This window comes from Phodopus roborovskii, unplaced genomic scaffold (assembly GCF_943737965.1).
Source record: "Phodopus roborovskii unplaced genomic scaffold, PHOROB, whole genome shotgun sequence".
Classification (NCBI taxonomy): Eukaryota; Metazoa; Chordata; class Mammalia; order Rodentia; family Cricetidae; genus Phodopus; species Phodopus roborovskii.
Window position 1 is genome coordinate 17,711,267 of NW_026126448.1, and position 12,099 is coordinate 17,723,365.

At 42.1% G+C, this 12,099-nt stretch overlaps 1 protein-coding gene across 3 annotated transcripts in view; it reads right to left on the minus strand.

The window, feature by feature from the left end:
* Kpna6 (karyopherin subunit alpha 6) overlaps positions 1-12,099 on the minus strand; it is a 33,823-nt gene that overhangs the window by 8,682 nt on the left and 13,042 nt on the right. For 2 of the 3 annotated variants that reach the window (XM_051188878.1, XM_051188879.1), the window contains exons 2-10: positions 8,555-8,688; positions 7,105-7,197; positions 6,660-6,759; positions 4,936-5,030; positions 3,123-3,254; positions 2,333-2,421; positions 1,931-2,030; positions 1,487-1,650; positions 1,134-1,212 (exon numbers count right to left, since the gene is read on the minus strand). In XM_051188878.1, the coding sequence (XP_051044835.1) occupies positions 1,134-1,212; positions 1,487-1,650; positions 1,931-2,030; positions 2,333-2,421; positions 3,123-3,254; positions 4,936-5,030; positions 6,660-6,759; positions 7,105-7,197; positions 8,555-8,688 (986 nt within the window). Of the gene's footprint in view, positions 1-1,133; positions 1,213-1,486; positions 1,651-1,930; positions 2,031-2,332; positions 2,422-3,122; positions 3,255-4,935; positions 5,031-6,659; positions 6,760-7,104; positions 7,198-8,554; positions 8,689-9,633; positions 9,764-12,099 lie in introns of those variants that run through there. The other variant, XM_051188877.1, reaches the window with a different exon arrangement.

The following is a 12,099-nucleotide window of genomic DNA, read 5'->3' on the forward strand; positions in this document are numbered from 1 at the left end:
CCAATGTGCTCAAGATAGATGAAGGGGATTTTAAAAATAGAGTCAGTATATACAAACTTTCATTCAGCCTTAATAGGAGGATTTTGACATATGCTACAACATAGGTGAACTTTGAAGACATTATGCTAACTAAGCCAGATATAAGGAACAAATATTGTGTGACTCCACTTATAATCCAATGGAATAAAACTCTACATCAACAGCAACAGAAACTAGAGCACACACTGACTCATGGAGTTTAAGCCACATACTTATCACTGAAGAAATCAATGGAAACCAGCAGAGTTCTAACTTTTGAACAAGGGGAACTTATTGTGCCCTCACTGTAGGAATCATTCTTTTGTTTCCATGTTCCATTATGTGCTCATGTGTTTGCAGGGTACACAGTGGTCCTTCCTACTTCAGTTTCCCCATTAGACACACCACTCTGCTGCTGGTTTGTAGGAATTATTTCTCATATATTTGTTTTTTTCCCGTTTTTGAAATAGGGTTTTATGTAGTTGAGGATGGCCATTAACTAGCTGACCCTCTGCCTCTCAACTCTTGGTGCTAGGATTATTAATGTTTGCCACACAGGGCTCAAAAAGTTACTGTGAGTTTAACACAAGGTGATGTCTACAGGATCCTAAAGGTCTAGAAAGTATTGGTAGAATTTTCTAGTATCTTCTAGTATCTCAAAAGGATCACAGATCAGATGTAACTCCTTATCATGTCTTAGTAAATCCAGTCATTCCATTTAGCTTTCTTTTCACAAGTACCAACTGGATGAATTGTTTCTAATTTGTTTAAGAAGAAATTCTGATCAGAGAGAGTGACAGTGCTAAAACTGCACCCCCCTCCCCCACAAGACAGGGTTTCCCTATGTAGTTTTGGAGTCTGTCCTGGAACTAGCTCTGTAGACCAGGCTGGCCTCAAATTCACAGAGAACCACCTGCCTCTGCCTCCTGAGTGCTGGGACTAAAGATGCGTGTCACCAACGCCTGGTTAAAACTACATTTTAAAAAAGCCATTTCTCTGCTAGATGATGCAGCCTCTCTTTACAGAGGAAGACTTTTATTTATAAGTAACTCTGCTTGCTTGTTCTCCCACAGCTGCCCTAAGTTAAAAGATCCTAACCCCCTCTTCTTTCTTACCTGGGTCTGGATGTCATCCCCAGTGACAATGTTACCCACAGCTCTCAAGGCAGGAGACGCCACTTTGTAATCATTGTGCCTAAAGAGGAAGAACAGCTCATCACATTGTACTCAGTCTTGCTGAAAACCAAGGCTGGCAGGCAGCATTACAATCTGCTGTTTATAACTTTCTTATTTGGTTTTATAAGATGGTCTCACAGCAGCCTAAGCGGTCTTTGAATTTGTGATTCTCCTGCCCCAGCTTCCAAATGTTGGGATTATAGGCATACACCACCACACCCAGTTTAGGACAGAGCTCTTTGAACTTGGTGAAGCTAAGGAAACTTTTATCCTCTTAAACTGAAGCAACTCACATCAGAAGTTCTACCAATCTCCGGCAGACTCCAGAGTCTATGACTGCCTGGATCTTCTCATTGGGGCCATCAGACAGGTAAGAGAGGGCCCAGCAAGCATCTGCCAGCAAGTCTGAGTCGCTACTGAAGAGTAGACGAGACAATACAGGCAAACAAGGAGAGACCTGTTGGAAGCAAAGTGAGGAGGACTGATACAGGGCCACATTGGCACTATCACCCTATCATTGCCACCCATTCCCAACAAGTAATCCTAGAGCCTGGGAATGTCACCAAACCTGCAGGCCCACCTTTTCACTTTCCTACCAAAGTACACAAGGTCACCCACTGCACCGACAAATGCCTTTTAGTTTCACATGATTTGAGACTCACAGGGGTCTTCCCAAAACTTAAAAGACTTTGTATAATGGAATCTGGTACCAGTTAAGACTAGTAAGTAGTTCTCACCTTTGCAAATTCTGGAGGTGGGTTCTTCCCTCGGCAGAGGTTTGACAGTGCCCAGACTGCATTCCGTGTCATTGTCAGTCGTGTGGACTTAGTAAGGAGTCTGGAGGAAACAACAAAGTCATAATCTGAGCATTCATTGATGTTCTAACACAGGGCTGTTTCCAATATACCCTAGAGGCAAACCCAGACCCCTAAAACTCTGTCCTGAAACTAGCTCTGTAAATAAACCAGGCTGGCCTTGAACTCAGAGATCTGCTTGCTTCTACTTGAGAGTTGGGATTAAAGGTATGTGCCAGGCCCAGGGCCTTACTATCTTAAGGAACCTAGCAAGCTGCCCCCAAAATGTACTACTATGTAGCCATCCTACAGATGTCCCAGTTGCAAATGATCATAATTACTCACGTTAACAAAGGATTAAGGATCGAACAATTCAAGACGTAATCTCTGCAAACCGAACTGTCTCCAGCTATGTTTCCCAGAGCCCAGACTGCCTGAAAAGGGAGGATGGAACTGTCACTCATGGAGTCTGGTAGCTTCTGGGATTACTGGTTGTTTTTTGTTGTTGTTGTTGTTGTTCTTTTTGGTTTGTGGAGACAGGTTTTCTCTGTGTAGCCCTGGCTGTCCTGGAACTAGTTCTGTAGACCAGGCCGTCCTAGACTCAGAAAATCCATCTGCCTCTGCCTCCCTAGTGCTGGGATTAAAGGCGCTCCACACCACTGCCCAGCTATTCAAGTGTTTTCATAATCCATTCTTCAAAGCAAGACCTCTATGTTATAGAGTGGTGTGGTACAAGTTCTTAGCCTCTAACTGTGCTTGTCCATGCTAGGGACTAAAGCCATTCAAAGACTACCTAGCTGCTCCCTTCTGATTAACTTCACTATACAGACTCAGGTGGTTCTGTAAGTAACAAGTGATACTTTTACAACTGACAAACTTCCAAGACCTGTAAGAAAGCCTTGAAGAACTGGAATAAAACCCCTAAACACATTTTTTTTTTTTTTTTTGCTTTTGCTCTTTGAGATAGGGTCTCTGCTTGGCTGTCTTCCATCACAGGTATCTGACCAGGTATCTGACTGCCTCAGACTCCCGAATGCTAGGATTAAAAGTATGTGCCAATGAGCCTGCCCTAAATATAATTTTTTACTATACTGTCAGTACCATCAAAACTTTAATAAATTCTCTTGGGCATTACCTGTTCTTGTACATCTTCAAAGTCTGAGTTAAGCAGCTCTATAAAAATGGGGACAGCTCCTGCTTCAATGACGATTTTGGTCTGCTGAGAAGTTCCGGAGGCAATGTTTGTCAGAGCCCAAGCAGCTTCAAACTGAAAGTGAGATTAGGCCATAAATGAGAGGTCATTCAGACCCAGCAATTGGACCTGCCATCTGCCTTAAAACAGCAGAGCTCTATAGAACATAAAGAAACCAAACCCCAACACGTGTCTTCACCCACCATCCTTTAGGTAACGGAAGAGCAACAATGTGCATAACAGAGTCCTGAACTATGTGATACTCATGGCTCACTTTCCCATTTCCTGAGCATCAGTATTTTTATCTCTGAAACAAGGATAAGAGTGGTGGTGGTGGTGGTGCACGCCTTTGATCTTAGTACTGGGGAGGCAGAGGCATGCAGATCTCTGTGAGTTCGAGGCTAGCATGGTCTACAAAGCTACACAGAGAAACCATGCAAGAGGGATGGTGTTTTCTTCTCCTCCTTCCCCTCTTCAAGGTCTTACTCTGCAGCCAAGGCGGGCCTAAGCTGCTGCTGCTTCTTTTTTTTTTTTTTTAAAGGATTCATTTATTTATTATGAATACAACTTTCTGCCTTCATGTATGCCTGTATGCCAGCCAGAAGAGGGCATCAAATCTCATTATAGATGGTTGTAAGCCACCATGTGGTTGTTGGAAATTGAACTCAGGACCTCTGGAGGAGTAGCTAATGCTCTTAACCTCTGAGCCATCTCTCCAGCCCCTGGCCTAAGCTTTTGCCTCTGTCCTCTATGCACTAGAATTAAAGGTATGAGCCACCGTACCAGGTTGAGATGGCTTTCAACCTTCCCTCTGCTGTGTCTCTAACAAGGTCTGATGGACTTGTTCATTATCTGATTCTAGAAAACTGAGACCCAGAGAGGCAGGGTCGCCAAGTTAGGGGTGCACTAGATCCACTGATATATAATGACAAACAATGTATCACATTCTGGGATCTCTGAAATCAAAACTTTTCTTCATGAGTTTTCTTTTTTCCTTCCTTCTCCCCACCCCCCAAAAGGGTCTTGCTATGTGGCCCAGGCTGTATCAAACTTGTAGCAATTCTCATGCCCCAGCCCATTGTATGCTGAAAATATTTGTGTATGCTGCCACATCTGGCTTAAAACACTGTCCTGGAGCTAGCTCTTTAGACCAAGCTGGTCTTGAACTCAGAGATCCACCTGCCTCTGCCTCCCGAGTGCTGGGACTAAAGGCATCTGTGCAACCACTGCCCGGCAATCATTGAGTTCTTAAACTAAACTGTTTTTTTCTTTAATTTTGTGTATCTGTGTGTGTACCTACATGCAATAGCATGCCTGTGGAGATCACAGGATAACGTGCAGAAGCCAGTTCTCTCTTTCCACAATGTGTATGTATTCTAGGTCACACTATCAGTCCTGGTTGTCCTGGAACTCATTCTATAGACCAGGCTGGCCTCAACCTTATAGAAATCTGTCTGCCTCTGCCTCCCAAGTGCTGGGATTAAAGGTGTGAGCCACCATTGTCTGGCAGGATATTTTTCTTAAAAACTCATGGTGCAGACTTGCCTGGTCTCAAACAGAGATTTGCCTTCCTTTGCTGGTTGAAAAGGTTATGCTACCACACCCGGCCCTGAAACTGTTTTTTAAGAAAGACACTTGAATTGATAGTTTCTCAATATTACTATTACTTCTCCATTTCCTTAAGATATGCCTGCAGAAACCCACTGTCAGGTCTTGAGAACTTTCACCCAGATAGCTCATGCCTTGGAACCTTTACCTGTAATGTACAATTCTCACTCCTCTTCAGAAACTCCACAAACCGGTCAACTACTCCTGGAGTGTTAATAACTTCATCTATTGGAGGACTCGGCTCTAGAGCAAGATAGGAAAGACACAAAAAGTCAGTGATCCATTCAGTCTTGGATGCTTCTGACCACTCTTACAAACATTGCAAAACTGTCTTTTGTTCATCTACAAACTGCACGTTACAAATATAAAGGCAATCCTAATTTAGATATATGCTTAACTGTGGCTTACTAAATGTGATATAACAGAAAAAGAGTGAAAAAAGGCCAAAGAATAAGCAACTATATCCTTGTATACATTTCCCTTTTAACAAAGTTCACTATTCTTTTCTTGGGAGGAATGTTTAATATACCCCAGCAGCAAGAGATACTTTTGCTTCCATATACTTTGTTCTTAGGATTGAAAACCAATAGCAGAGCCTTGCACATCTGATACATCGAATTTTTATAGAGCAATCTGTTAAGACACAGTTCTAGACACTGAGGACAGAGTATGAGCAAAGCCAAAGTCCCTGCACTCACAGAACTTAGTGTGGCAGTGAGAGGTGGGCTGTTAGAAAGCAGTTTGTAAGGACAGATTTGCCAGGCCATGGTGGCGCATGCCTTTAGTCCCAGCACTCAGGAGGCAAAGGCTGGTGGCAGATCTCTGTGAGTTCAAAACCAGCCTGATGTACAAAAGCTGGTTCCAGGCCAGCTTCCAAAGCCACAGAGGAATCCTGTCTCAAAAAAACAAACAAAAAAAACAAAAAAACAAAAAAAACAAAAAACGGCCTTCTTCCACTTTTATCAAGAGTGTTTCACTGTATAAATGAAGGCTGCCTGGAACTCACAGAGATCCACCTGCCTCTGAATACCCAAGTGCTGATATCAACGGTATTCGTTATCAATACCTGGCTGTATCAGAACTGGGGAGGTTCAGGTAGAAGGACCTTGAGTTCATGGACAATAAGACTATCTTAAAAAAAAAAAAGAAAAAAAAAAAATAAGAGTTTTACCTGCAGACTCTTCTCCAATATATTATAAGAGTCAGGATAGGCTTCATTAAGAAGTTGTAACAAAAAAAAAAAAAAAAAAAAGACGACGTTGTAACTGGCTGGGCAGTGGTGGCACTCACACTCACCTTTAATCCCAGCACTCAGGAGGCAGAGGCAGGTGGATCTTTGTGAGTTCGAGGCCAGCCTGATCTATAGAGAGCTCCAGGACAGCCAGGGTTACAGAGAAATCCTGTTTGGAAAAACAAACACAACAACAACAAAAGTGTAACCAGGGGCTGGAGAGACAGCTCAGAGTTAAGAGCACTCACTGCTTTTGCAGAGTTCTGTTCTCTCTGTTCTCAGCACCCATCCATGCATGTCGAGCGGCTCAGAAGAGATTCTACCTCCAGTTCCAGAGGATCTGACATCCTCTTCTGGCCTCTGTGATCACGCATACTCATTTGGCATACACACATAATTAAAAACTCTTAGAAAAAAAGGATAGGTGAAAGAAGTGCTGATAGATTTTTGAGAAAAGAGGATTAGCAGAGGGAATGTCAAGTGTAAAAGTAGGAATGTGCCTGACTTTCTCAAAGAAAACCTGGCAGAAAGGCTACAGTATGATGAACAATAGGTAGTAATAGTTAATTACAAATAGTTAAGTAAAAAGAACAAGAGGCTAAATTATACAGCACCTCTCTGAGAAGGACCCGGCTTTATACCTTTGGAGAGGAGTTTCCGGAATTTCTGTGTGGTTGCTAACTGTAAGTCAGAATCATCAGAAAAGAGCATCTCCACCATCTCTCTTGTGATCACACTTTCCTAGAATATAAAATAGGTTTATGACCTTGTGGATAATAATAAAGCCAGACGAGAGCATGTAATCCTGCATGGCTTTCTACTTTTGAAGACCCTCAAAAGTAAGAGGATGACATAGTAGATCCGAGTCTGCTTTAAGATACAATATTTGAAAGAGATTCCGAATATGTGATGTAACCAATGACTTCCCTAAATGTTTTTTCAGAATATTTGCATCCTTGCTTAGTGGTTAAGCTGACTGATCACAAAAGGCAAGGAAGACCTTAACATGATTACAAAGACAGGAGATGGCATGGCTACCCGACTTCTGCTCTGAGAACAGCTATGACCATACCTTAAGGGACTTACCCCTGTTGTAGAGCTCACATAGGAGTCCATCAGCAGACTGTCGAACATGGCAGCCTCTTCGTTAATCAGCTCCACATTTCTACGTTTAAAAAGCTGAAAAGTAGAGTGAGGAGACAGAGCTAGCAATACGCAAAAACTGAAGAATAACCTGAAGATGGACAGCATGAGAAAAATGAGGCCAAACTTTAAGGAGATATGAAACATATTCAACAACTTTACTTTTTTTGTTTTTTGTTTTTTTTTTCTAAGACAGGGTTTCTCTGTGAAACAGTTCTGTCTGTCTTGGAACTCACTCTGTAGACCAGGCTGGTCTCAAACTCATAGAGCTCCATCTGCCTCTGCATCCCAAGTACTGGGATCAAAGGCATGTGCCACCACCCAGCAACTGTTTTACTTTTTATGTCATGTCTATTCACATTTTTGAGGGGAATTTTTCTTTTTAAGCTTTATGATCATTTGGTGTTTTGCCTACATGTACGCCTGTATGAGGGTGTCAGAAGTCCTGGAATTGGAGTTATCCAGTGCCAGTGGGTGCTGGGAATTGAACCTGGGTCCGCTGGAAGAGCAGCCAGTGCTCTTAACAACAATAGGAGCACACACACACACACTTTAAAGCTTTCTTTGCACTTTACGTAAATGGTGAGGGGTATGAAAATCTTTAAAAGAATATTACAGAGTAAGAAAGTGGGCAAAAGCAAGTTACACGATTGCACCTAGATCTGAGCAAGATACACTGGTGCTGCATGCATGGAACTGCAATGGTGCCGGTAGTCTCTGTCCAAGGCACTTGTTACACAGAACTATCTCGAGGGCAGAAGGCTAGAGACATGGCGTTGGGGAATATGCTTTACACCCTGTGAAGCTGTGTCACTGTGACTGGTTTAATAAAGAGCTGAAGTCAGGCAGTGGTGGCACATGCCTTTAATCCCAGCACAACAGCTAGGCAGGAAGAGGTGAGGTGGGACTTCTGGGGACAAATAACACTCGAAATACAGGTCTCCAGCCAGATGTGGAGAAAGCAGAATGGACAGTATAGAGAGATGATGTTATGAGCCAAATGACAAGAGTGTAGATGAAAACAATTTAAATTATAAGAGTTAGTAGGGAGATGGGTAAATCAGTTAAGTGCTGGCAAAGCAAACATGAGAACCTGAGTTCCAACACCCTCACACATACATGCCGGTAAAACACCAATGCACATAAAATAAAAATAAAACAAATTAAAAAAACCACAGACATTTGTTTACCTTATGATTCATAACGGTAACAACATTAGTTATGAAGTAGCAACTGGTTTTATGGCTGGGGGTTACTACCTGAGGAACTTATTAAGGGTTATTAGGAAGGTTGAGAATCACTGTACTAGGCAGAAAGATGAAGGCCAACTACAGAGCCTTGGCTAGCTTCCCTGATGTATGTTTGAGAACACTTCAGTTAACTGTTAACTTACTTGTTGTTCCCGCTTCTGTTTCCGAAGCTGAATGCCCTCTTCCTCCCTCCTTCGTCTCATTTCCTCAGGGTTTAAGGCATTGTTCTTATAGCTCTTCATTCGGTAATTGTCTTTCCCTGGGCTTGCCATGGTCTCTAGAAGGGAAGATATTTTTAGAGTTGTGAGACAATAGCATTTCCTTTTCATACATGGACAAACTATCAATAAAGAGAAATATAAGAAGATGACAAACAAGTTCTGGACCTGCAAGATGAAATGAAGAGTAGGAGCATCTCTGATTACTTTGGAAAGTAACTTAGGGACCCTCCAGAAAGTAGGAGTGCTTCAGAAACCTTGGCAAAGTCCACAGATTATCTTAAGAAGGGGGAGGGCCCACAGGCTGAAGCAGCCCTGGACAGCCGGCTCAGTGGTTAAGAGAATTTGTTGCTCTTACAGAGGACTCAGGTTCAATTTCCAGAACCAATATGGTGGCTGACAACCATCTGTAAGTCCAGGTCCTGGGGATTCAGTGTCATCGGAATGTACCATGCACACATACAGGCAAAAAACTCACACACATAAGATAAAACTAATCATAAGCAAACAAACAAAAAACCCAAAGCTAACAAGAAGAACTAGGGGAGACCTGCAGTGGTTAAAAGTATGTGCTGCTCTTATGGCAGTCCCAGGTTCAGTTCCCAGCACCCACGCAATGGTGCATAACTATCTGAAACTTCCGTTCCGGGGGATCTGATACCTCTGACAGCTCCTGCATACATGCAGGGCATCAGGTATAAAGACATTAAAACTAAAAATAAAAAAGTCAACAAGAAGCAAGCCATCAAGATGGCTCAGGAGGTAATGCTTCTTTCTTCCATCAAGCCTGATGATCTAAGTTCCATCATCAGGATCCACACTTGAAGGAGGGAGTCGACTGTTGTCCTCTGACTTCCACATACACACTATGCCATGTGTGCTCCCACCCTACCCCCAACACACAAAACTTTTAAGGACCTGCAGTGGCTTCTCCTATGGGTCCCTGAACAGGCAGAGGCAAGACTACTAAAGGCAAGCCCCTGTGGAATGCTGCCCTCTATTACCTGATACATAGTGTTTCATGACTGAGCCTGTGCTGTCCCCAGAGGCTGTCCTCTCCTTTGAGCACAGTTGACAGTTAAACTGAAATAGGAACCACATTGCTTCTTTAGTTACCATGGTGATAAGTAACTATCACAAATATCTACTTATGACTTCACTGGAGAAGCAGGCAAGAAAGAATAGAAGGATGAACATCCACAGTAACACATGAGAAAACTCATGTCACAAATATGCTTTTACCTCAAAGAGGGTATTTTATTTGTCCCCTCTTACTTAAGAGTTCCCTTTATCAATCATACCTGATTTTTAGAAACCCATTTTCATAATATAAAATTTTCTTTTACAGTAATTTTTCTCTCCAGACCAAAAGTCCAAGCAACAACAAATCTAAAGTTAATATGTGAGTCAACACCTATAACATCAAAACAATCAAATAAAAAAATCCCCAAAGTACAAAGTTAGTCATAATACTAGGACTTCAAGCTGGGTGGTGGTGATGCATGTCTCTTTAATCCCAGTACTTGGGAGGGAAAGACAGGCGATCTCAGTGAGTTCAAGGTCAGCCTGGTCTACAAAGTGAGTTCCAGGACAGCCAGGACTACAGAAAAACCCTGTCTGGAAAAAACAAACAAACAAAGGACTTGAAGGGTAGAATGCTACCAGAACAGCTTAAATTTTGTGTCTTTTGCTGGACAATCATGGCGCACACCAATACTCCAGAGGCAGATGGATCTCTGTGAGTTCAAGGCCAACCTGGTTTATCCACAAAGTGAGTTCTAGGACAACCAGGGCTGTTACATGGAGAAGCCGTCTTGAAAAACCAAAAATGTGTGTCTTTTGCCTGGTGAGTGGTACATGCTTTTTAATGCCAGCACTCAGAAAGCAGAGGGAGATCTCTGCGATGTTCTAGGCAAGCCAGGAATACAGTTAGGTGTTGTCTTAATAAACAAAAAGCTAATTTGTGGGTGTAGGGATACAACCTGTAATCTCAACACATACGTGTTAAAGCAAGAGAATGTAAATTCAAGTCTAGTTTGTTCTACATAACTCCAGACCAGCCAGGGCCATATAGCATGACCTTAGAGGGTAAGAGGCAGGGGAGGGGGAGAGGGAGAGAGGGGAGGAAGCTGTTAGAGTTCAATATTTCAAATAACTTAATAATGCATTAAAGATTTAGGAAAACAACACACATTTCCTAGATGAGTAGGAATAGAGATTACAGTAAAGAAATAAACAGTTGGCTTTACACAGAGAAACCTTGTCCTTGAATACCCAAAACCAAACAAACAAAATAAAAAAGATAAACCACTTGCTAGACTAAAAGAAAAAATAGAGATGAAAAAAAATAAGCCAGGTCTTGTGGTGCACGCCTTTAATTCCAGCGCTCAAGAGGCAGAGACAGGCAGATCTCTGTGAGTTTGAGACTAGTCTGGTCTTTACAAGAGCTAATTCCAGGACAGCCTCCAAAGCCAGAGAAAACCTGTCTCAAAAAAACAAAAATCCTTCGACATTCTATAAAGTTATTCTGACACCAAAATCATAACAAAACAAAACCTACAGACCAAGCCAGGCATGGCAGCTCACTTCTATAATCCCAGCATTTAGAAAGGGAAGCAGGAAAATCAATAATTCAAGGCCACCTTCTGCCACATAGTGATTGAAGGCCATCTTATCCTAAAGAATATTCAGAAAAACAAAAACTAATCAAATACCAATATGTATAATGAACACAGATGTAAAAATTCTCAAGAAAATTTCATCAAGTCAAAGCCAGCAACCCTGAAGAAATACACACCACAATCAAGTTCTACCCCAAAGATGCAAGGGTTGTTGCACAATAAATGACCCAGTGACAGATACTGGGGTTCAAGCTTCAAGTTGAAGACCAGAAAAGCAAAGCATCGGGGCACTAGTTCTCACTCTGCTTCAAACTGCTGCCTCTCCTCAATGTGGCTGAAGAACTAATCCCCCATAATGACTACTGAAGACCCTGGTCTTATCTTTTATACCCTCTAGTGCTGAGCTTAAAGCCATGTGATCCCAAGTGCTGAGATCATCTTTGTGTGAGGTGTTTCGGTTTAGAACTGATTAATCTTGTGTAGTTTTGGATGGCCTTGGACTTACAGAGAGATCCATTTACCTGTTAATCCTGAGTTTTAGGGTTAAAGGTATATACCACTACCTCCTACCTTTTGGCTGCCTGATCTCTATAGCTTGAGGCTGACTTTACTTTCAAAATTCTCAGGCAAACTTTAATAAATCCCAAATAATATATCCCCACAGGGTGGTTCAACTTATGCAAATCTATGTGACACCATACTAACAGAATAAAGAAGAAACACCTTATGATCATTTCTGATGCAGTAAAAGCATTTCATAACATTATACATCACTTCAAGGTAAAAATTCAACAAAGTAGATATAGAGAATGTGATGATGTGATGGTTAATCTCAATGTCAACTTGATT